This window comes from Helicoverpa zea, chromosome 19 (assembly GCF_022581195.2).
Source record: "Helicoverpa zea isolate HzStark_Cry1AcR chromosome 19, ilHelZeax1.1, whole genome shotgun sequence".
Classification (NCBI taxonomy): Eukaryota; Metazoa; Arthropoda; class Insecta; order Lepidoptera; family Noctuidae; genus Helicoverpa; species Helicoverpa zea.
In genome coordinates this window covers 8,662,221-8,685,420 of record NC_061470.1, presented here as the reverse complement: position 1 = coordinate 8,685,420, position 23,200 = coordinate 8,662,221, and the positions used below count along the sequence as shown (strand labels likewise).

The 23,200-nt window shown below is 42.8% G+C and overlaps 1 protein-coding gene across 1 annotated transcript; it reads left to right on the top strand.

The window, feature by feature from the left end:
- The first annotated feature begins 312 nt into the window (after positions 1-312).
- Positions 313-22,601, top strand: LOC124639713 (fatty acid synthase-like). The gene is made up of 39 exons (XM_047177174.1): positions 313-454; positions 1,135-1,327; positions 2,696-2,816; positions 3,083-3,286; positions 3,503-3,619; positions 3,759-3,937; positions 4,164-4,306; positions 4,444-4,647; positions 4,723-4,909; positions 5,094-5,256; positions 5,337-5,506; positions 5,584-5,735; positions 5,873-6,056; positions 6,162-6,310; positions 6,482-6,663; positions 7,388-7,507; positions 7,696-7,805; positions 8,819-9,009; positions 9,096-9,250; positions 9,361-9,624; positions 9,697-9,808; positions 9,892-10,149; positions 10,326-10,772; positions 11,041-11,187; positions 11,282-11,394; positions 11,694-11,844; positions 12,338-12,515; positions 12,866-12,978; positions 13,054-13,221; positions 13,300-13,472; positions 13,584-13,736; positions 13,833-14,039; positions 14,281-14,392; positions 14,729-14,870; positions 19,824-19,974; positions 20,166-20,313; positions 20,454-20,630; positions 20,712-20,814; positions 21,834-22,601. The coding sequence occupies exons 1-39, from the start codon at positions 392-394 to the stop codon at positions 22,421-22,423; spliced, it is 6,894 nt and encodes a 2,297-aa protein (XP_047033130.1). The 5' UTR covers positions 313-391; the 3' UTR covers positions 22,424-22,601.
- Positions 22,602-23,200: the final 599 nt, after the last annotated feature.

The window sequence follows — 23,200 nt, the reverse complement described above, 5'->3', positions numbered from 1 at the left end:
CAGCCGGTTGCGCAAATAGATTGCAATTCGGGGTTTTTGTAAAGTATTTTTATATCGCCTAATATTGTAAGTTTGTAGCATAAAAATGAGTCCTAATATTTATTAAATCCTAAGTATTTAGTACTCGTGGTTCATTTATATTGGAAAGAAACAGTTTTATTTAAAACGTCTGTTGTTATAAGAAATCGTCGCGTTAAGTCAATTGGGGATTTTGCAATCACCATAACCAGTGTGTCACAGTGTAATTAAAAATATTGTACAGTGAAACTTTGTATTCAGATATAGATAACCCAAACGGCTAAGAAGAATGGCGCCGTCACCGCAAGAGAGCGTGCCTCAGGAGGTACTGGCCTCCTCAGTGTCAAGTGGAGAGAGGATAGTCATCAGTGGCATGTCAGGACTGTACCCGGATTCAGAACACGTGAAGGACTTCGACGAAATCCTGTATAACAAGGTAAGTGAAATATCTTTTTAAGACCTTAGAAAATCTCGAAATCTATTATAGATGAAAGAGTCTCAGCCTGAAGTTACTTTTAAAGCTAGTCTGCTGTTTGCAAATATTTTAATCTGATATTGCAACATGTTTTTTAAAACCAAATCACCAATGAATTAAAACCAATCTTCGAGAGATGTCTCAAGGAACCCAAATGTCTCGTTAGTTCCCTCATAAATGATCCTTTTAGTTACGCCCACTATTCGTATTTGGCCCAGAAAGCGGCTCCTGACCTACTTGCCTTATGGCATCTGATCTTTCCTTCCTCCGTGGTCCTGTGGCGCCTGCTGTTCCCGATCGTCTCGGATTGCCGTTCCATCGGACTACAAGACTGAATAAATAGGGAGTGCATTTGTGTCTGCGCAAATGCTTACGTAAAAGAGTCATCGTGATAACTTGCCAGATGACTGCGATTTTAGGTCATTAATCATTGTCATTTCATTCACCTATCTGCCTTTTATGAGAGTTTCAAATTCAAATGGGAACATGGCAGGAGTAAGAAGAAGAAATTCAAAGTTAACTCATCTGGTGTTATAAACTTTGAAGCTCTATTTGATATCCCTAAAACTTCTCCAGACTAACTTTATGTCACAGTAACAAGTTTATTTTAATACTGATCTTCAATATTTTGTGTGCCGTAGGTAAATCCCGTCACAGAAAAAGGACTTCGCTTTAAATTTAACCACCCAGAGGTGGTGCAGCACTCGGGGTCAGTGCCGGGGCTGAGCTACTTCGACGCGCAATTCTTCAAGGTGCACTACCGGCTCGCCAACTGCATGGACCCTATGGCCCGCAAGGTGCTCGAGCAGTCATACCAGGCTATATACGATGCTGGTTAGTTTAAAAACAACGGTTTCAACTGCGTCCAGAAGTAATCACTTCATGTAGCAGGATATAATTAACTTATTCATTCATTTACATACATTTACCATTACACGCTTAATTATAAATTAATCTATTTGTAACAAATAATGAACAATGCATGTTTTGTAAATTCACTTAGAGAACAATAAAATAGGTCCAAATCACTCGCTAAGCATGCTTTGTGACCTCATTATGTGTGATAATAACTTTGTATTGGTATTTTTTTTTGCGTTACAAGTCAGCAAAGTTGTTGTTTGCTGCGAGTGCAGATTTTAAATCCCGAGAGAGCGGAAGATTCTGTTTGAATCACGAACGTAGCGAGCGTGATAGCGAGTGATTCTAAAAAAGAATCCTGAGCAAGTTAACGCGAGAAACTTTTCAGCAGCGAGAACAAAATAGTATTCCCGCTGAGCGTCTTTTGTTTTTCTTCAAGTCTACCACTTCTACCAGTGAGGCAAATGTAGCCAGATTCAGATCAGGATAGCTTTGTCTCATTGTGATTTTAAGCTACTGAAGTGAAAAATATTTTTCAGCGTTGGTTCAGTAAATAAAGACCTTATAAGCTCACAAATTCACAAACGTCATCTCTTCGTGATATTATACTTACCAAAAATAATAAGAGAAACTTGTAGAATCAGTTTTACCTGAGTATTACACATAGGCAGTACACATACCGTTGTGATAATTACAAGTTAGGCAAGTCATTACTGAAACTAAAATGGTCGACGATCTCGCAAAGTATTTTTACCGAATTAGAAAGCTTAATTTATTTAAAAACGTGATCATCACTGTACGTGCTTGTTTTTGACAACCGTGTAGTAATTTAAATTGCAAAGTTTTCACTGGAATTCTCATTTGGATTTCAGCCTAAAAATAGAAGAATGTCAAAAACTATAATATGATTTAACTCATTTTCTTATTTATTTATTTAATTATCAACAAAAAAAGTCAGTGGTCAGTGGCCAGATCGTCGGCAAAACATCGCAGTCAGGCACAGCGTCCAAGAGTGCGTTGAACAGCAGATTGTGAACCCGCGTCTACGCCTACATGAAATTTTCGTGCTTTACAAACAGCAATACAATTAAAATGTTGATTACTTCCAGCTGTCTACCAGTTACTGTGGCATATAATTCTTTTAAACGTATACACAGAACGAAGTGATCTGTTTCCATTTTTTAGCAAGACATACATACATTCTCATTCATGCCGGGCTAGACCCCTCAAATGTTAGAGACACATTCCAATCACTAAAATCCTTAAAACCACAAGATTCTCATGATTGTTCCTTTTTTTTATTACAAAAAGATTTATTTCTATGATATCAATTTCGTTTTTCAGGAGTCAATCCTGATGAGCTTTCCGGCAAGAAGATCGGCGTCTACATCGGATCATGTTTCTCTGAAACTGAAAAGGCTTGTTTTTACGAAGCTTCTTCTAGATCTGGCTTTGGTATAGCTGGGTAAGTAAAAAAATAATAATAACTACAAACCATCCCCATTTCAAAACAGATGTATTTTTTATTCTCACAGAGGGTTTTTTGGGTTCCTCCCCTTTTTTTAACGACGTCAAAAATCATCAAATGACCCCTCTTGATGTCGGTTAGCAGCGGCGAGGGAGTGTCAGACTCTTACTGACTAAAAACCGTCGTGTTCCGTCGTAGGCCTTTTAAAGGCAACAAAAATGGAACAGGTTGGCTAATTTGATTTGCTTTCGTTTGCCAATCAGGTGCAGCAAAACGATGTTCGCGAACCGTATCTCATACTGGTTGAACGCGAAGGGTCCATCCATGTCTATCGACGAGGCGTGCTGCAGTTCCACCGCGGCACTGGAGCAAGCCTACCTCGCCATCAGTCGCGGCGAGTGCGAGGCTGCTATCGTCGGCGGCGCTTTCTTGTGTCTGCATCCGCAGTCCTCGGTGCACTATGGAAGGTAATGGTGAGAAAGAATTGAAGGCATGCCATGAAGAGTGTTCTCAGTATGAATGTGGATGGAACAAGAACAGAATACATGACATGAATACTAAGGGTAATAATAAATGACAGCTAACTGAGAGAAATGGAACATATATTGCGTCGACCCGAAAAGTTTTGAGATCGGGGCTATTACAGATCATACAATTAAGTGCTCATTTTATTCTTATTTCAGAATCATTAAACTATGTGAGGATGGAAAAACTAAATCGTTTGACGAGAAGGCTGATGGCTGCACTAAGTCTGAAGCGATCAATGTGCTATTTCTGCAAAAAGCCAAGGACGCTTTAAGGTATGGGAATATTTTTACCTTTATGTGGGAGTAATGAAACTAGTGAACAAATTATCTTTTTGCTCCCTTTTTCTAATAATTTGTTTTAAAGAGCATTGCCAGGACCAAAAACTACATTATTTTCTGTCACTTCATGCAGGATTTATGCCGATGTATTGCACGTCAAGTCAGAGTACACGGGTCTGTTGGCCGGAGAGACAGGGCCTAGATACGGATTCTACAGAGACATTAGCAAAACCATCAACTTCATCAAAACGTTCTACGAAGAAGCTAAAGTACCCGCGCAAGCTATCGAATATATCGAAGCTTTCGGCTGCGGTTAGTAATTATAATAATATATATTTTCACATAAAACTGGTCACATCAATAGAGTTGGAGTCGCGGATTGAGGTTTCCTTACAATATCCTAATAAAACTGTATTGATCTCTTAATCGGCATACTAAGTCGATCATCATTTGAACCATCTGGCATCCTCATAACTACTCACTACAGAAAATAAAGATTGCATAAAAGCAGTGATATATATGTGATTTTATTCAACAGCTTTACCAGAGGTTGATAAAATGGAGTTACAAGCCATCGAAGAAGTGTTCTGCAAGGACAGAAAAGATCCCCTGCTGGTGGGCAGCGTTATGTCCAACGTCGGTTACAATGAAGCTGCCGCTGGTATTACCGCCATCACAAAGGTAATTACTTAAAAGCAATTGAAACACTGTAATTGACAGGTACCAAAATCTTTACAGTTTTATCCAAAATTACATCCAAAATAAGGTAGACATTTTTAAGGGTTTTTGATTTAATCAAAATTTTTCCTGTCTTGCAGGTCCTGCTGGGGTACCACCACGGTGTGCTAGCCGCCAACCTGCACTGCGATAGTCCGCGTCAGGACGTAGCGGCGCTGCGTGAGGGGCGCATGCGCGTGGTCACTGATCACGAGAAGTTCAAGCGCAGCTATGTCGCTGTCAATGGCATGTCAGTCGCAGGAGTCAACTCACACGTACTACTACATGGGCACTACAAACCTAAGGTGAATAAAGTGAAAAGAACATCACCTAAAAAACAAGAGAATGATATAATAAACGACAGTCATTTGGTTTTGCAGGACCTCGATCGTTACAAGACAAACATACCACACTTGGTGACTGTATCAGCGAGACACGACGTCGCTGTGAAGCATATTCTGGACAATTTGAAGGCGAACCCCATAGACCCCGAGCAGTTGAGGCTGTTCCACAATGCACATCAATCAAACACTTCGGGACACTTGGGCAGAGGATTCGTTATTCTGAGTAAATACATCTTAACAGCATATTTAGATTATTAATTCCTTATCTTTGAACTTGGGATCGATCAAAAATAAATCTGACAATACGAAACGCAGTTGTAACGTAAAAGTGCTTTATATTTATCAATCATAAGGATTTATAATGTCATAATAATATAATATTAACGCTTTAATTCCATATTTTTCAGAGACTGACGAAGAAAACAAAACCGTTAGCCTGAGTGAGAAGGCTGAGTATTTCGACGACGCTCTCAAGCCGTTGTGGTTCGTGTACAGCGGTATGGGCTCTCAGTGGACCGGTATGGGTGCGCAACTCATGCGCATACCCATTTTTGCTGCTGCAATAGAACGGTACAGAAAATATGTCAAAAATATTTATAGGCTACTTACACAAACACCTCGCTTTTCAACCAACTTTACTATAATTTCAGATGCCGAAAAGTACTTGAGCCCAAAGGAATCAATATTGTTGACATTATAACATCATCAGATGAAAAGACCTTTGACAACATTTTACATTCTTTCGTGGGAATAGCTGCCATTCAGATTGGTCTTACTGATATTCTCCGAGCAGTTGGACTTGTTCCTGATGGAATTATTGGTGCGAACTAACATTCCTTAGAACGTACTATAGCTTAGTAATGAGCCTTTCTTATATTGTCATTCCTATGTAACCAGGTCACAGCGTGGGTGAGCTGGGATGCTCGTACGCCGACGGCTGTCTGACGGCGGAGGAGATGATACTGTCTGCGTACAGCCGCGGCCTGGTTTCGCTCGAGACCCCCTTCATACGCGGCTCCATGGCTGCCATCGGTCTGGGATACGAACAGGTAATATTATCTAATTTCCATTCAGGTCCATTTTCTACCTTTAGAAATAATGTGAACCCTAAAATTATTTTGCAATCATAGAATTTGAACATTGACTATGTAATAATTGCGACTAAGTGTAACTGTTTTATTTGTAGATCGCTCCGATGTGTCCTCCTGAAATCCAAGTAGCTTGTCACAATGGACCTGAGTCCAGCACTATTTCGGGACCCGCTGACAAGATGCGCGAGTTTGTCGCGGAGTTGACTGAAAAGGGAATTTTCGCTAAAGAAGTTCCATGCTCTAACATTGCCTATCACTCACGTTACATTGCTGATGCTGGTGAGTATTCATAGTGCAAAAATGTACTTCTATCTGAAGATACTTTTAAAAATAGTACAACGACTATAACGATGGATTATTAAGACTTAATTTTTTGTTATGTAGGTCCTCAATTACTCAAGTACTTATCCAAGGTGATCAAGGATCCGAAGCCTCGCAGCGAGCGCTGGCTATCGACGTCAGTTCCAGAGGAGAGGTGGGATGAACCGCAAGCGAAGCTCTGTTCTGCTGAATATCATACCAACAACTTGCTTGTGAGTAAAGCAGTCTGTGATTATGATTACACTATTGAAATATGTTAATCCATGGGGGCTAATTAAAACTCAATTTTTTGTGCTAATGGGTCGTGCTATGTTTCGCTCGAATTTTGGAATACTATAATTTTGAAGGAATGGAAGACCCATTTATGAGCCACTTTCTTGCAGAGCCCGGTGTTGTTCGAGGAGACATCCCGACTGATTCCCAACAACGCGGTGCTGGTGGAGGTGGCGCCGCACGGGCTGCTGCAGGCCATCCTCAAGCGCTCGCTTCCGAGCTGCAAGAACATCGCGCTCACCAGGAGGAAGCACGACGATAACGCCTTCTTAGTACTCGAAGCTATTGGCAAGTGAGTAAACTATTGAGCTAACGTCGCCATAGAGGCGATAAGGCGACATTATTATTACGCATTTAGGTCTTCGAGTTAGGGTTTCGAAGAGCAAAGGAAATCCGCACTGGATGCGAAGTGTGATGCTCTTAAGGCTAAAACACCAGCAGCCATTCATTATAACTACGTGGACGGTATCCTAACGTGCAGCCAATGCTCGCGCACGTTTACACATAAAATAGGGTACTGCAGCCATCAAAGGGCGCATAGAAGAGCTGATCATCCTAGCTCTTCTCTCAATGATAACTGAAAGCAGTCACCATAGCCGAAATCGGCAGGGAAGTAAGTAGTAGTAGTAGTACGCATTTAGGTGGATGACCTGATCTGTATGAGTGACCATTGCAGAGATGATATCGTTGTGTTACCTACATGCTACATGTAAATCACATTAACACTTATGGCTGATTTACATTGAGTCAGTAACTGACGTCAGTCCACTGACAAGTCAGTGCTGACCCGGCACTGCCATCGTGTAAATTGATTTGAAGTCAGTACAGTACTACTGACGAAACACTGACACTACACTGACTTCGTGTAAATAGCACGCGTCAGTTTTCGGCGCCTACACTGACGTCAGTTACTGACTCAATGTAAATCAGCCTTTATTTTAACATGAAACCTGAAAACGAGTCATGTGATCCTTTGTACCTCTATACATAATTAAAAAATCGTTTTCTGTTTTCAGATTGTTTATGGAAGGATACAATCCTAAAGTTCATGTTCTGTATCCAAAAGTTGAGCTGCCCGTGTCCACGGGAACACCATTCTTATCTCACCTCGTCAAATGGGCTCATGGTGAGAAATGGTGAGCAATTTAATTGTAATTCTTAAACCACCTAGCATTATGCTTAATGAGAAGAATAAATCCGAGAGTGAATGGAATATACCAAGGCATGACTACAACATTATTCCCATTCAACCATTTTTTTGCATGATCCTTATTGTGACGTGCAATCAAAAATGTGAGTTTTGTATTATATTGTTTTCTTGTAGGCCTCTACCTTTCTACAACACAGCCAACAGGAAAACTGCCGCCACTTGCAATTACGTAACTTCCCTGCAGGATCTTGACAATGCTTACTTGCAAGGACACGTAATGCGAGGTAAGTGAGCACTGTACGTCTTTACTTTAGGTCCCTCAACTGTTATTGCTCTTACCCTTACTATGTTTGGGTCGAATTCTGGTTGTACTAGACTCAGCAGATATGAGCTGAGCACATGTAGCTAGCCTAAGTTGGATAGTTTAATATGTACTGCTGTTGAATTCAGAACCAGCTAATTATATACATAAGACGAATTCAGAAGCTCTAAACCCGTTTATGAAAAGTATCATAATGATAAAAGCCCCCGCAGACCACAGACTTTTTATCGGCCGATAGTTTAGTCGGGTTAGCCTGCTAGTACGCACACCGAGCCAACTAAACAGTTTAGTCGGTGATGAGTGCGCAAACTATCCAACAGTCTGCCGACTATTTGCTAGTTTCTAACCAACTGGTGAAAAGAGTGGTCGCACCGCACAATGAAAATTAATAAAACATTGCATAGAAATGTTATGTTATTGCATCCTTCTCCGGTGTATGAGAGCAATACTCTCATACACCGGAGAAGGAAAATTAAAAAGAGAGCCCGAGAGTATTGGGTGCATCATACCTTTAGTGATAGATTATTAAATGGAAAATTTTACACTATGCATTCCAAATTACTCGATTATTAAAGTGCAGGGCGTTTTTCGACTTCCTCGATCAAAGTTACGATCGAAGATTCCGAAATAAGTGACTGAGAATTGGGCGACGCCATTTTACAAAACACGCGCGACCGACCATTCGCTGTCAAAGCTCGGAGCTAACTGAACTATCGGCTTAGTCCGCCGACTAAAAAATCGTTATGTGTGCGCGTGTGGTAGGGAGCCAATACTGATTATACGGTTGGCCGATAGTTTGCCGACAGTTTAGTTTGAATTGAATCGGGAAGCCCATCAAACTTGTTTATCGGCCGATACCAAATCGCCACAGTGTGCGCACTTGCTTACATCTGCGTACTGATTAAGAGCCCGACCAAACTATCGGCCGATAAAAAGTCTGTGGTCTGCGGGGGCTCTAAATGCATCCATCCACAGGGCAAACGTTATTTCCGTATGCGGCTACTCTGGTGTTGGTGTGGGATGTGTTCTGTATGACTGCCGGTAAGCCGAAGAAGCAGCTGTCGGTGGAGTTCACTGACCTGCATCTGATCTCGCAACCGATATTACACGACCAGCGACAGCTTCGTCTGAACCTGTCCCTCCAGAGAGGAACTGGCAGGTTTGAGGTATCAACAATACATCCTACCAAGTTATCCAAACTTTTGTTATAAAATAATAACTTTTGTTAAAATTAAATAATATTCCTTCACAGGTTTTGAATGAAGGCTCTCGAGTCATCAGTGGTGGTATAAAAATATTTGATACTGAAAAATCAAAACCAAATTATGACAGCGATACCACATTAAATGTAGAGCTCACACAAGATGATATTTATCGTTTATTGAGTGAAAGAGATTACTCGTACAGGTAATATAATATAAATAATTGATTTTATAAATTATTTATTATGAGCTCTTGGTCTCATTGAAACTAAAAGAAAGACAAAACTAAATGACTTGCATTGTGTTCTCGCACAGCGGTGAGTTCCGCAGCATGGAGGGGTGTGACAGCGCGCTGAGCGCGGCGGCGCTGGCGTGGCGCGACAACTGGGTGACGTTCCTCGACGGCTTGCTGCAGCTCAACATGCTGCGCCAGCCGCACCGCGCCGTCACGCTGCCCACGCACATCAGGAGCATCTCCATCGATGTTGATCGTCATGCTAAATGTGTGAAAGAGTCTGCTGTTTCGGACTTCAAAGTTTCGTTAAAAGCTGATGTCTCTGATCAGTACTATAATACGAAGTAAGAATAGATCTTGAAATTAGGCATTTCATTTTCTCCAAACAACGTCTTAACATGCTCACTTGTTTACAGGTGCGGAGGAGTCATAATACATAACATAAAATATGAAAAACTGCCTCTCTTGAAAAATAAAGAAATGGTTCTAAAGTCTCTGAATTTTATACCTTTCAAAACAGAAATAGATGTAAGTATCTGTAAACCATAGAGGTTGGTAGGCTATAATGAAAGAAATAAGATATAACTAACTATTACTTTGTGTTGTTGCAGGCGTCATCTTCTCTTGAAGTTCACCTGCAAATTGTGGCTGAAAATTTGAATAAAACAAATCTCAACGTAGTTGGAATAGTTAACGAACCATCAAATGAGTCTATATTCATCGAAATTGATAATGCTCTGAAGAACATTTCTAGCCTCAACATTAAATACTCCGAAATAAGCCGAGCTTCAGCAATAAAGAAACAAGCAAACTTGGAACTGAAAGATGTTGATCTTTTGCTCGTACAAAACCTATCAACTGATGATGAAGTAAGTAAAAATCAAAACATGACTTTGATGTATGATTTTCAAAATATGAATTAAAGCGAATTCTGTTATACATATACATTGTATAAAATTTTTATACTGTGCTATGAAAAGCACATAATTATTATGAAAAACCAAAGAGCATAACTTTATGGGCTTTTCCCAAATTATTTTCACAGTTGTGTCAGTTACTGCATCGTACTTTGCAACGCGACCAATTCATAGTGAGCGAGGAGGACACGTTCGGAGGTCGCGCGCGGCCCTCGTCTCTGTACCGCGTGGTCTCCGCGCACAGAATAGTTCGCGACGGCAAGAAGCAGCAGTCGCAGCTGCAGCTGAGCCGCTGGGGAGCTGCCACGCCTGTCGCCACAACCACCACCACAGTGCGATCCCAAGCCGACATCTCGTACCTTATCTCAACACGCAATAACCTGTCCGCGGGACATCGCCTGTTGATCATAGCGCCGTACCCCTCACTGTCAGGACTCAAAGAACTTGTGAGCGGTTGGCGTAAACAAGACAACGGTAACAAGATCCAGCTGATCATGGTCGGCAAAGAGAGCATCGATAGCTTCTATTGCAGCGACGTACCAGATGTAGAACTGGCATATAATGTTGTGAATAATGTAAGAATTTTGAACTGCAATCTTTATATATCTAGAGCCTTCTTTATTTATAGTATCAAGAAACTTTGATATAACACCACAGCATTCGTTAATACGATGTAGCTGCAATATTCATAAACGAGTTGACATCTAATCGCGAAGATTGAACAATGCCTGCAAGTTTCCGGCTCAAATTAAAGCTCATTTTTCTAAATGGTCCTGAAAAAATTATGACTATTTAAAATGAAAACGCTTGCCACCTCTTGACTCATTTGTTTGTATGTTTTAGAACCAATGGGGAGGGGAGTACTATACCTCTTTGGTCGATTCTACGCCTGTAAGCAATGTGACTTTACAATGCAACCAGTTCGGTGATTTTGATTCACTCGAATGGGTCGAAGCACCAGAGAATAACGATCCGGGAGTTAAAGTCAAGGTATTTCTTCGTTTAAATAACTTTATAACCAAGTTAAATTGACTTGAAGATTGACTGAGCAATTTTCAGCTGTTACAAAAAAATATTCTTTCAGGTTCACTACGCTGGTATTAGTTATAATGACACCAAGAAGGCAAGCGGAGCCTTGTCATTTGGACAAAACGTTATAAACGACTACGGAATGGATTTCAGTGGGACCACGGAAAGGTAATTTATAATCACACTGGATCCTCATGGACTTGAGAGTTGTTATTTTAGCTGTTTTACTTTGTTCCCCATCCTCCACAGACATCTTTGATGAACACCATTCACTACCTGTACATAATACTCAGGTAATACTCATGAAAATGTTATAACTTACAGAAAATTGTAGCAAGGCCCTTTCCATGTATACCTACACCATACATACAACATGTATGGTGTAGGTATACATGGATTAGGTAGACACAGTAAATTAGGTAGCTCCAAAATAAGTAAAAGAATAATTAGAATTTCCCTATGACCAGTGGTGCTCGCGTGATGGGCCTGGTCCGTGGCGGCGCGGCCAGCAGCGTGGTGCGCGCGCAGTCGCAGCTGCTGTGGCCCGTGCCGGTACACTGGAGCCTCGAGGACGCCGCCACCGTGCCGCTCGCCTACGCGCACGCCTTCTACTGTCTCGTGAGTACAACACACCAAGTCCTTCCAATCCCTAATCAAGTTATGCAATAGTATTAAAAAAGAACTTCCTCCGAGCCTTTTCCCAATCATGTTGGGGTCGGCTTCCAGTCTAACCGGATTCAGCTGAGTACCAGTGCTTTACAACAAGCGACTGCCTATCTGACCTCCTTAACCCAGTTACCCGGGCAACCTGATACCCCTTGGTTAGACTGGTGTCAGACTTACTGGCTTCTGACTACCCGTAACGACTGCCAAGGATGTTCAATGACAGCCGGGCCCTACAGTTTAACGTGCCATCCGAAACACAGTCAATGGTGTCTAAGATATACTTAGAAAGTACATACAAACTTAGAAAAGTCAAAAGAAGATTGCGTATTCTTTGCATACAATGGAACCGTTGTGTAGAAACATTGGTAGATACCAATGTTAACATAACATACCTCTTACCATACTTGCCTACGTAAAACTTAATCTCGTTCTTGATGTGTTCTAGGCCATCAAGCTGTACAAGAAGCTGGAACCCCATACAACTGTGTTGGTGCACGGAGGAGCCGGGACCTTAGGTCAAGCTGTCTTGTCAATCGTACTGGCTCACGGCTGCCAAGTATACACTACCGTTAGTGATATAAAGAAGAAACGATTCCTACTCAAACTGTTCCCAGGATTGAAAGGTACAACTTATTATCTTCTCTAAAGTTTCATCTACAAATGACACGGCCCTTTAATTGGAATGTTGAGACAGCACAAGTTATTTAAGACAGTGAGAAATGGCGTAGGACCCACAATTGTGCCCTGTGGCACACCGTAAGAAACTTGTTGCTTGTTTCTGGCGTGACTGCTTGTTTTCACGGTCTTAAATCCGTTTCTCAAATAGCTCTCCAACAGTTTGAGTTGAAGTCTTCTGACGCCTATCTTACTTCTTGTTTTACTAATAGGGTGCAAATGAGAATTGTGTCGAAAGTCCTGCCGAGATTTTGCGTGCGTTGATTTTATAACTTTACGGTGAATTATTTGTTTCCAGCTGAAAACATCGGCAATTCTCGTGACCATAGTTTCCGAGACATGATCCTAAATGCCACAGAGGGGAGGGGATGTGAAATTGTTATAAGCTCATTAAAAGGAGAGTTGAAGAAAGTATGTTTTTAAAACATTTGATTGTGTATTAATCGTCTTTTGAGCATTAAATAAAAAAAACTCTTCTATTCACAGTCTACACTCTGCTGTGGTGGTTTCGATGGAGTATTTTTGGATATTTCACAACTACATAATCAAGAGGAAGACTTCGACTTCGGAATGTTCCACCTCACTAAGGAAAGAGCTTATACTACTGTTGATTTTTCAACCATATTTGACAGTGAAAATAGCAGTGAACGCAATGTATGTACACCACACAGTTGTTTTTAGCAGGGCAAGGCTTGGCAAATTATATTTAAAATATAATTGTCTTTCACCCAGGCTTTGCAGCGCATGATAAGTGAGGGAATCCGTGCGGGCTACGTGCGTCCGCTGTCGCGCGTGACGTACTCGTCGCACGACGCCGCGCGCGCGTTCTATCTACAAGACGGTAGCCGGCACCGCGGCAGAGTGCTGCTTAGGATGCACGATGACACTCTGACGGCTCAACCCAGGTATTTGGTGCCAACGTGTTATCAAACGTCATCAACTGAATTGATTATTTTCTAAATACATTTATGTATATTTAAAAAGACTTCAAACTAAAGTATCTTCTTTTTTTTCAGATTGAAGTGCTCTGCTGATGGTTGTCATCTTATAATAAGCAACGATGAAACATTTGGCTTGCTGCTAGGCGACAGACTCGTACAACGAGGAGCTAAAAAGCTTTGTGTACACCTTAAGAGTCCTTCAACTAGCTACATACAGTTGAAAATTCGGTAATATATGAAACCTTACTCTGACTTTATATTTGACTTTTTCTTTATTACTAAGACGATATATGAATACTAATATCCTCTTTGATGTGATCCCAGATCGTGGCAAAAGTTAGGTGTGAAAGTGGAAGTAATGTCGAACGAGTTATCAAAGGAGTCGGACATCTCCGCAGTGGTCAGTAACGCGCAGCGCCTCGGCCCAGTGGAAGGAATTTACGTCACGCTGGCAGACAATCAGCAACACATTGACGAAACTAAACTCAACACTTTGGACTTAGTATCGAGGAAGTTATCTAGAGATATCAAGTGAGTATCCAACTCCATAATATTTTATGACTTTTGATTAAGAATAGTGTTTATTTATTGTAATAAACTGTACTGTACTTTTAATGCCCATTGCCTTTAATTGAGCATTAAACTAGTATTTGCCAGTAGACTAATAAGAGCTTTTGTCTACAACTTTGCTTTGTTCTTAATTCTTCATATAGGTATTTCCCTATTGTTGGTTTTATGAAATTGCTGACATGATGATTTCTTATTTTGACAGATACTTTGCAATATTGAATACTGGTACAAATACTATTGCAAAAGACGTGATCCTTCGTCGAATACATAACAGCTTGCCTGCAACAATGTTATCGTTGCCTGAAATAAACCTCGTGAGTACCTACATTACATTCACATGATTCGTCCTCGTCGTCCTCGTCACAGCCTTATTATCGTCCCACTGCTGGACACAGGCCTCCCCTTTCCTCTCACATGATTCACTCTTAGGTAGTGTGTGATGTGTTGAGTGATGTGGTGGGCCGAGATTCATCACCGACCTCAGAGACAAGCAATCTGATGCTTTTAAACTTTTACTTATTATCTTACCACAATGCAGACCTGTAGTTGATTCTGCAAAAAATTGATGAAAACCAACTCATGGATTTTTATTTTTCTTTAATGAAGAATGGCAAATTGGATGGCCATTGAATGAAGAATTATTTTCACAGGAATCTAACAACGAGGTCGTATTGTACCGAGGTGCGGTTGACCTGACCGAGAAAGCTCTGCGTGGCATACAGCACGTGCTTCTTGCGAGCACCGTTCCTGAACATCAAACTTCACTCTTACAAAAAATTTCCGCCCTCGCAGGTAAAATTATAATCCCAGAATTAACTTCAGCGTTTATGATAGAAATCATTAAGATAATGTTTTGTGTAATTTTAAAAGTAAAAATAAGTATCACTATCCTAGGTCTATGTAGGCTTAGGAAAGTGCTACTTGTTATATAGGACGTACGACGATGGAAAATAGTAATGAATGAATGGAAACTACTATAATAATAATGCGTTTATTTTAGATGACTACAATGGTCCAATTGTTAGTATCTTATCAACTATAACTTATCGACTAAGGGTTAGTAATACCTAAAAGCTAACCGTGTTACCACAAAAACTTTTTAACGTCAGTTTAAGCCTTGTCTAAAAAAATGTCAAATTATGACGTTGACATATGGTTCATTTTGCAGCCAAAATTTTTTTAGACAAGAGTAAAACAGGGTTTTAAGTTTTTGTAGTAAGGCCATTAGTGTCTGCCTAACAAGCAACTCGATCCAATGCCTAAGCACCGGAGCGTCATGCTTGTCGGCCAAGACTTATAGGATGCTGTTAGCGCTGGACCTAGATCTGCTTAGCAACGAGGCAGCCTTCTTCCTCATGAGCGCATAGAAATCATCCACCCGTGCTTCAGCGAACATGCCCGACGCACTGCAGTATCTAGGCAGCCCCAACAGCACCCTGAAACCATTATTATACTGTACCCGCAGGGCGTCTAGAGCCTTCCGCGTACAGTTAACCCACAGACCGCCCGTGTTCGACAAAAAGCTTTGAACGAAGTGATCTTAACTCCTCTGCTACAACGAGCAAATCTCTGAGCCAACATGTTGCATCTAACTGCTAGAGCCCTGTGTTCACGTTCAATGTCTACTTGATCCTTGAGGTCCACGGTCAGATAGTGACCTAGATATTTAAAGATGTTAACCCTATTGAGTGGTCTCCCCTTTAGACAGATTACAGGTTCGTACGTCACACACCTCCCAGGGGCCTCAAAGATCAAGTATTCACTTTTACCAGCATTATATTGCAGGCCGTGAGTGGCTGCATACCTCTCGCACGTATGCAGCATCTCTCTGATTGAGCCAGCCGTCGGACCCAGCAGCACCATGTCATCAGCATAGCTAATGTTATTGACACTAGTGCCATCAATCTTGCACCCGACATGTTTACTGCTGAGCTCGACGATCAACTCATTCACATACAGGTTGAAGAGCTTAGGCGAGGTTAACCCCCCCTGCCTCACCCCGCACTCCAACCTGTACGGCTCAGAGAGAGTGCTACCCCAACGCACCTGATTACATTGGTTCGAGTACCAATACTGGAACAGGCTCGTCAACTCCGATGGTACGCCCGCTTCCCTGACCTTCTCCCAAAGTATATCATATGACACCAGGTCGAACGCCTTCGAGAGGTCAAGGAAGCAAGCATATACCGGAGTATTCCTATCCTTATAGTATTGGACCGTCTGCTTCAGACTTGCGACCTTGACCAGACACATCACTCCACCGCAAGTCATCACTCCACCGTGCCTGAGGACGTCCTACACTACGTTTGCCGAGGCGTGGTCTCCACTCTAGAACTCGTTTACCCCAACGGTTATCGGTTCTTCGGCTAATATGGCCAGCCCACTGCCACTTCAGCTTGCTGATTCGGTAGGCTATGTCGACGACCTTGGTTCTCTGACGGATTACCTCATTTCTGATGCGATCCCTCAGAGAAACGCCGAGCATAGCTCTTTCCATAGCCCGCTGAGCGACTTTGAACTTGTGGACCAGCCGTACCGTCAGTGTCCACGTTTCGGCTCCGTAAGTCATGACAGGTAGGACGCACTGATTGAAGACTTTTGTCTTTAGGCACTGTGGGATCGACGATGTTAGGACTCGACGTAGCTTCCCAAATGCAGCCCAACCCAACTGAATTCTCCTATTCACCTCGTCCTCAAAGTTGTTTCTACCTAACTGGAATGTCTGCCCGAGGTATACATATTTCCGAACAACTTCCAGAACGGCGCCGTGTATCGCAATCGGTTCCGGTAGAACATGTTCATTGAACATGACCTTGGTTTTGTCCAAGTTCATCCGTAGGCCGATGCGTAGAGAAGATTCAGCCAGGTCGTTCAGCATCTGTTGTAGGTCCTGCAGCGTTTCCGCCATGATGACGATATCGTCAGCAAATCTCAAGTGAGAGATGTGTTCGCCATTGATGTTGATGGCGCGTCCTTTCCAGTTCAGCGTCTTGAACATATCCTCCATTGCATTAGTGAACAGTTTCGGGGAAATAACATCCCCTTGTCTCACTCCTCGATGCAACGGTATGGGCCTTGTTTGCTGATTCTGTACTTGGACGGACATTGTAGCGGCTTCGTAAAGACATCTCATCACTTGGATGTATCGCCAATCTACTTGACAACGCTGCAGGGACTCCAGAACAGACCAGATTTCAACCGAGTCAAAGGCCTTCTCATAGTCCACAAATGCTAGACACAGGGGCTGATTATACTCTTCGGTCTTCTGTATAATCTGCCGCACTGTGTGGATGTGGTCTATGGTGCCGTATCCGCTCCGAAACCCAGCCTGCTCCGGTGGTTGGAATTCGTCGAGTCTTCGCGCAAGTCGGTTCGTGATCACTCTTGAGAACAGCTTATATACGTGGCTTAGGAGGGAAATGGGTCGATAGTTCTTCAACTGGGTTTTGTCTCCCTTTTTGAAGAACAGGACGACAACACTCCTACTCCACGCCTCTGGAGTTCTCCCTTCAAACAGGACGGCATTAAAAAGCTTCTGGAGCTCCCCCAGTACGGGCTTACCTCCTGCTTTTAAAAGCTCTGTTGTAATGCCATCCCCGCCAGGGGCTTTTCCATTTTTGAGCTGTCTCAGAGCGATCTCGATTTCGCCACTGCTGACTTCTGGCAGGTCTTCGGTGAAATGGCGTGTTAATGTGGCTCTAGAATCCTCATTTCCGGGATCAGGTCGAGATGCATGCGATGCGTATAACCGGCCATAGAAATTTTCCACTTCCGAAAGGACTGCCGGCACCGAAGAAACGACTTCTCCACTTGTTGTGGTCAGCTTCGTCAAGTGGCTTCTTCCAAGAGATTGTACGAACACCTTTGACCCCCGATTCAGCTCAATTGCTCTTTCAATGGCAAGAGTATTGGAGCACCGGAGGTCGCGTCGTACGTGCTTGTTGATCTCTTGGTTTAGAGCCCGCTTAGCTGACGAAGTGACAGGCGGGTTTTCACGTCGTTTCTTCATAAGCCCTAATGTCTCTTCCGAAAGCTTTGATTTCTTGCCCTTACGCTGCATGTTACAGAATCGCGAACCTTCCTCCCTGAGGATCCGAACCACATATTCATGGTTTTGGTTAACGTCTGTTGTGGTTTCCACGGCGGCAAATCGGTTCTCCAGATTTGACTGGAACGTTTCAGATCCTGTCATGGTTTGGAGCAGTGTTGGTCGGAGCCTGGCCTTCATCAGACGGAAACGTTCGGCCTTGAAGTTGATATTCAGAGAGCCTCGGACAAGTCGGTGATCGCTCCCGGTATTAAACCTATTGATCACGGAGACGTCTCTGAATATGTGCTTCTTGTTCGTCATGATGAAGTCAATCTCATTTTTAGTCATAGTGCCGGGGCTTTGCCACGTCCACTTCCTTTGGGGCTGCTTTTTGAAAAAGGAGTTCATCAAAAAGAGCCCCTCGCGTTCGAGGAAGTTGACGAGCATTTGCCCCCTATGATTCCTGCTTCCAAATCCATGGGATCCTACTGCCGATTCGCCGCAAATCTGTACTCCCACTTTAGCGTTAAAGTCCCCCATGACAACGGTGTAATGGGTCTTTGTAGTGAAGTGGAGGGCCCTTGATATATCATCAAACATATCCTCCACTTCATCGTCTGAATGTGTCGAGGTCAAGACTTGCGACTTGGAGTGATGACTTGCGCAAGACGGCTGGCAGGAGCTGGATGCGAGAAGCCGAAAATAGATCTCAGTGGCGTGCACTTGGAGAGGCCTATGTCCAGCAGTGGACTGCGATAGGCTGATGATGATGATGATGATGATGCTTCAGACAAAGAATAGCGCTCTCAGTAGAGAGTCCAGGCCGGAACCCAAACTGTGCATCATGCAACGTGATCCACTTATCCAGCTGTCTATCAAGCAGACGGTCCAACACCTTAGCCATGACAGTGGCCAATGATATTGGTCTGTAGTTCGCCTTATCCAATACATCCCCTGTTTTATTTTTAACTATTGGTACCACTACAGTTCGCAACATATCGGACGGTAGGTACGAGTGGCTAACACAAAGCGAGTAAAATGTTGCTAGTACTCTGGGTAGATGAACCCCGGCATGTTTGAGGTGCTCGATGCTGAGACCGTCGTGACCAGGAGACTTTCCCCCGACCATACTTAATATTTGTCTCCTTACCTCCTTAGCCGTGAAACGAACCGGTTCATAATCACGACTGATCTCATCAACGATTCCCCCCTTAGCCGGCCCCAGCTGAGAAGACACCATAAAACGCTCTCTTAACATATTAGCAATATCTTGAGGCGAACTACATTCCCCCACGCTCACAGGGCGGCTCCGGCCCAGCCTTCAGCTTTTTGGTGGCCTTCCAAAACTGAGAAAAGTTTTTACTGTCTTTGTGTGAGGGTATTATGTCCATCTTAATCTGGTCTTGATGGTTTTGACACCACTTAAGTCTACTTCTAAAGATTTTTTGACTAGACCTCATTTCCTCCCATATTCTCCCAGATTTGGGCTTGTTGTGAAGCAACCAAATTTGATACCTAGACCGAGCCTCTCCATGAGCTCCCCGTACATGCCTATTCCAGCCCGCCACTCGCTTAACCCCTCGAGGCTGCTTGCCTTCCCACGTCTGCCTCGACGCCATTGTCAAAGAATCCACAATCTCACTATACATACAGTCCCGAGCACGCCTATCTACTATGTTAGATAAATATTAACACAAAAACAAACATGTTTACAGGGATAACTTTCAAAGAGACGCCGGATAAGAATACAACTTTGGAGGAATTGGGTGTATTAGATGACAACGTTCAAAAAATATCTCAATTTTTGAAATTAACATATAATATTGTGTTCGACGAAACCGAAATTCCCTCCTTAACTGTTGATACGTAAGTATATCTCTCGCTATATAATTGCCGCGGTTTCACACGAAACCACGGTTTAGTAATTTCGGAGCATTTTAAATTTCTTCTTTTTAACAATTAGCTTTAATTTTAAACCATTTTGGGCTCATAGTTCTACCGTAGTTCACATGTGGTCATTGCAGAATTGACTTTAAGATATTCAATTTTCGTTCAAGGATACAACAAATAGAAAGTTCAATCACCAAACCAGAATTCAAAGATGAAAAGGGCTTGTCTACCTTCTTCACTTATGTGGACGCAGATGAACTTGTCGCAACAACAGACTTCGTTTGTTTGCCCAGCCTTGTCAACAATTCTTCAATGGTAATTATTCATCCTATTGTTATACCTAAGACCATTTTATGGTGGAGTTCTACGTTCTACGTTCGTAATCACGAATCACTTCAGAAAGATCTATCTTCACATTCTTTCCTTAATGCTATTGTTTGATTGATGTTTTACAGAGAGACGATGAATTCGACGCATCCCAAACCTACCTGTGCATAGTGCCGGGCATGGAGGGACATCACGAGCGGTTCCGGCTGCTGTGCGAGCGCCTCAAGCTGCCCGCCATTGTACTGCAGCCGGGGCTCGACCGCCCTAACGAAACTGTACAGGAAACTGCTAAACGATTCGTTGACGTAAGTAACCCTCCTAGCAGATCAGAAAAGTTAAGTTGTCGTAATGTACAGACACTTTTTAAAACAAAGATTTCGTTTTAGGTGTTCTTGAAGAAGACAGGATTGAAAAATAACTTCTACCTCTTAGGCTATGAAACAGGAATCGCCGTAGCATTGGAGATGGTGGCTCTTTTGGAAGACCGAGGTAAGAGATCAGACCAATTTTCTTACAGTATAATTTGACTAATCAAATGGAGTAGTAATAAACGGGTTCCTTCTATCTGGCAGAATTTTATTTGGCCGAATTTTATTTGGCATAACACACTTGGCATAATTTTTTTTCAACGAATGTTTTTAAGGCATAAAAAATATTTAGCATAATTATTGTTTCACCGAATATTTATATGCCCGAATTTACAGTTGCATACTTTTAAGATGGCAGAATTTTATTTCGCATAATTGCTTTTGGCATAGTTAGAGTTTCGCATTATTTCGTTTCGCATAATGTATATTTTGAGAAACTATTATTTGGTATAATCTCATTTGGCGTACTATGAAGATGGAAGAATTTAATTTAGATTCAATTTATTTAGCAAATTGTCATTTATAACCTTCAATTAAAAAACATTGTATTAAAAATTGAAGCTAGTTACGAAAACGAATCGCTGCAAAACCGACACCACGTAGTCTTGTCTGCCCTACCCCTAGAGTGCAATTCAAAACCGCGTAGGCGCGGAGGGGCGAGGCGGCCTGCGAGCTGAGGCGCAGGTAGTTTTAACGCTTGCCGACGCGGCTGAGGCTGGCCGGCTCGCCGGCCAGTAAGCCGAAGCTGCGGTGGTGAGCGTGAAAACCATCTGCGACGATAAGCTCGCATGGTACCGCCGGAGCCCCGCAGCGCCGGAGCCGTGACAGAAGCCATGCTTGCTCCATGTTGCATGCTTACTTCCATACTGCATGCCAGCTTGCATTCTGCATGCTTGAAATTCTGACTGACAACTTTCTGCTAAATGATGTTTCTACTATTTAAGTATTATGAATATGAAATTTATGCCTAAAGATGATTCTGCTTGCCAAAATTATGCGTTTTTAAATTATGCGAAATGAGTGTATGCCACACGATTTTCTGCGAAATGAAGGTTATGCCAACTGTTGGTATGCAAAATAAGATTATGCCATAAAAAGTTCTGCCATAAAGGGGGGACCCTTAATAAACATGTATTACAGGTTTGACGGGCACATTATATTGCATCGGATTCGCACCAGACGAGCTCAAGGTGGAGTTGGACGAGCAGTTGTCGGAGTTTGCAAGCGAAGAGGAGCTGCAGAACGCAGTGGCGCGGCACATGTTCACTCTGATGGCGGGCGGCGACGCTCGCGGGCTGGGCGGGCTGCAGGCAGCTCGCACGTGGGCGCAGAAGGTGGAGTTGTGCGTGCGCACTCTGCTGGGGCGCGTGCCGCACTCGGCGCAGTACGCGCGCGCGCTGCTGGAGACGGCGCTGTCGCGCATCCAGCGCGCGCGCGCCCACGTGCCGCGCGTGCGGGCGCTGCGCTCGCGCCTGGTGCTGCTGCGCGCCGCCGCCGCGCGCCCACAGCCGCCCGCGCGCGCGCTGCAGCAGCACTCGGAGCGCCCGCTGCGAGTGCACCAGCTAACCTCACCACTAGCACACGCCACCGCAGACTTGCAGTGCGCCGCCGTCATCAACAGATACCTGCACCCCGACATACTGCAACATTTCGACGATAAGAACATTTGTGATACATACCTTCTTAATGCTGATTCCTTCATGTCTCTTGACGGTCCGTCCGTTAAGTAATTTTTATGTAATTGATATATGTAATTTCACATTTATTCTTTTTGTACTTGTTTCAACATTTAATCATGGGTACGTCATTATAACTGTGATGGTTCTGCTCTCCGAAAAATGTTATCTAACTGATATCAAGTGAATGTTCATTGCTTTTACATGAAAATAAACTTATGTATCTATCAAATGTTCGTTTTTGATGAATATAATTAAATCTTACCTCATCATTAATCTAATGCTCAATCCTTCTCCGTGTGAGAGGAGGCCTGTGCCCAGCAGTGGGACGATAAAAAGGCTGTAACAGAATAATTAAATCTTACCTACCTTACCTTACCTACCTCCTAAGTTTCGATACAATTAATAAAACGTAACACGATGTAGTAGTTACAGTTATGGGTGAACACTAACCTTGAGTCGGTCATTTTCGTCTTCTGGTACCACAGGGGGACTATAAAGTACATAAATATGCACAAAGTGAAGTGTATAAGGGAGTACATAGGGGGAGTATCTAAGGAAATATATAAGGGAGTACATACGTGAGTACATAAGAGCTATGTACAGTGAAAGAAGTGTGACTACACACAGTAAAATGTGGGGTGAGAAAAGCGAATCTAGAGCACAATTTTATATTCTTAATCGACTTCTTAAACAAGAGATTTTCACTAAGCTACATGAATGTGATTTTTTTTGTCATTAGGACTAGATGTAATTTCGATGGTCTAGATGGAATTTGTAGTTTCGAGAGAAATCGAGCGAAACCCAATACGTGCAGATTTGAACCTGATC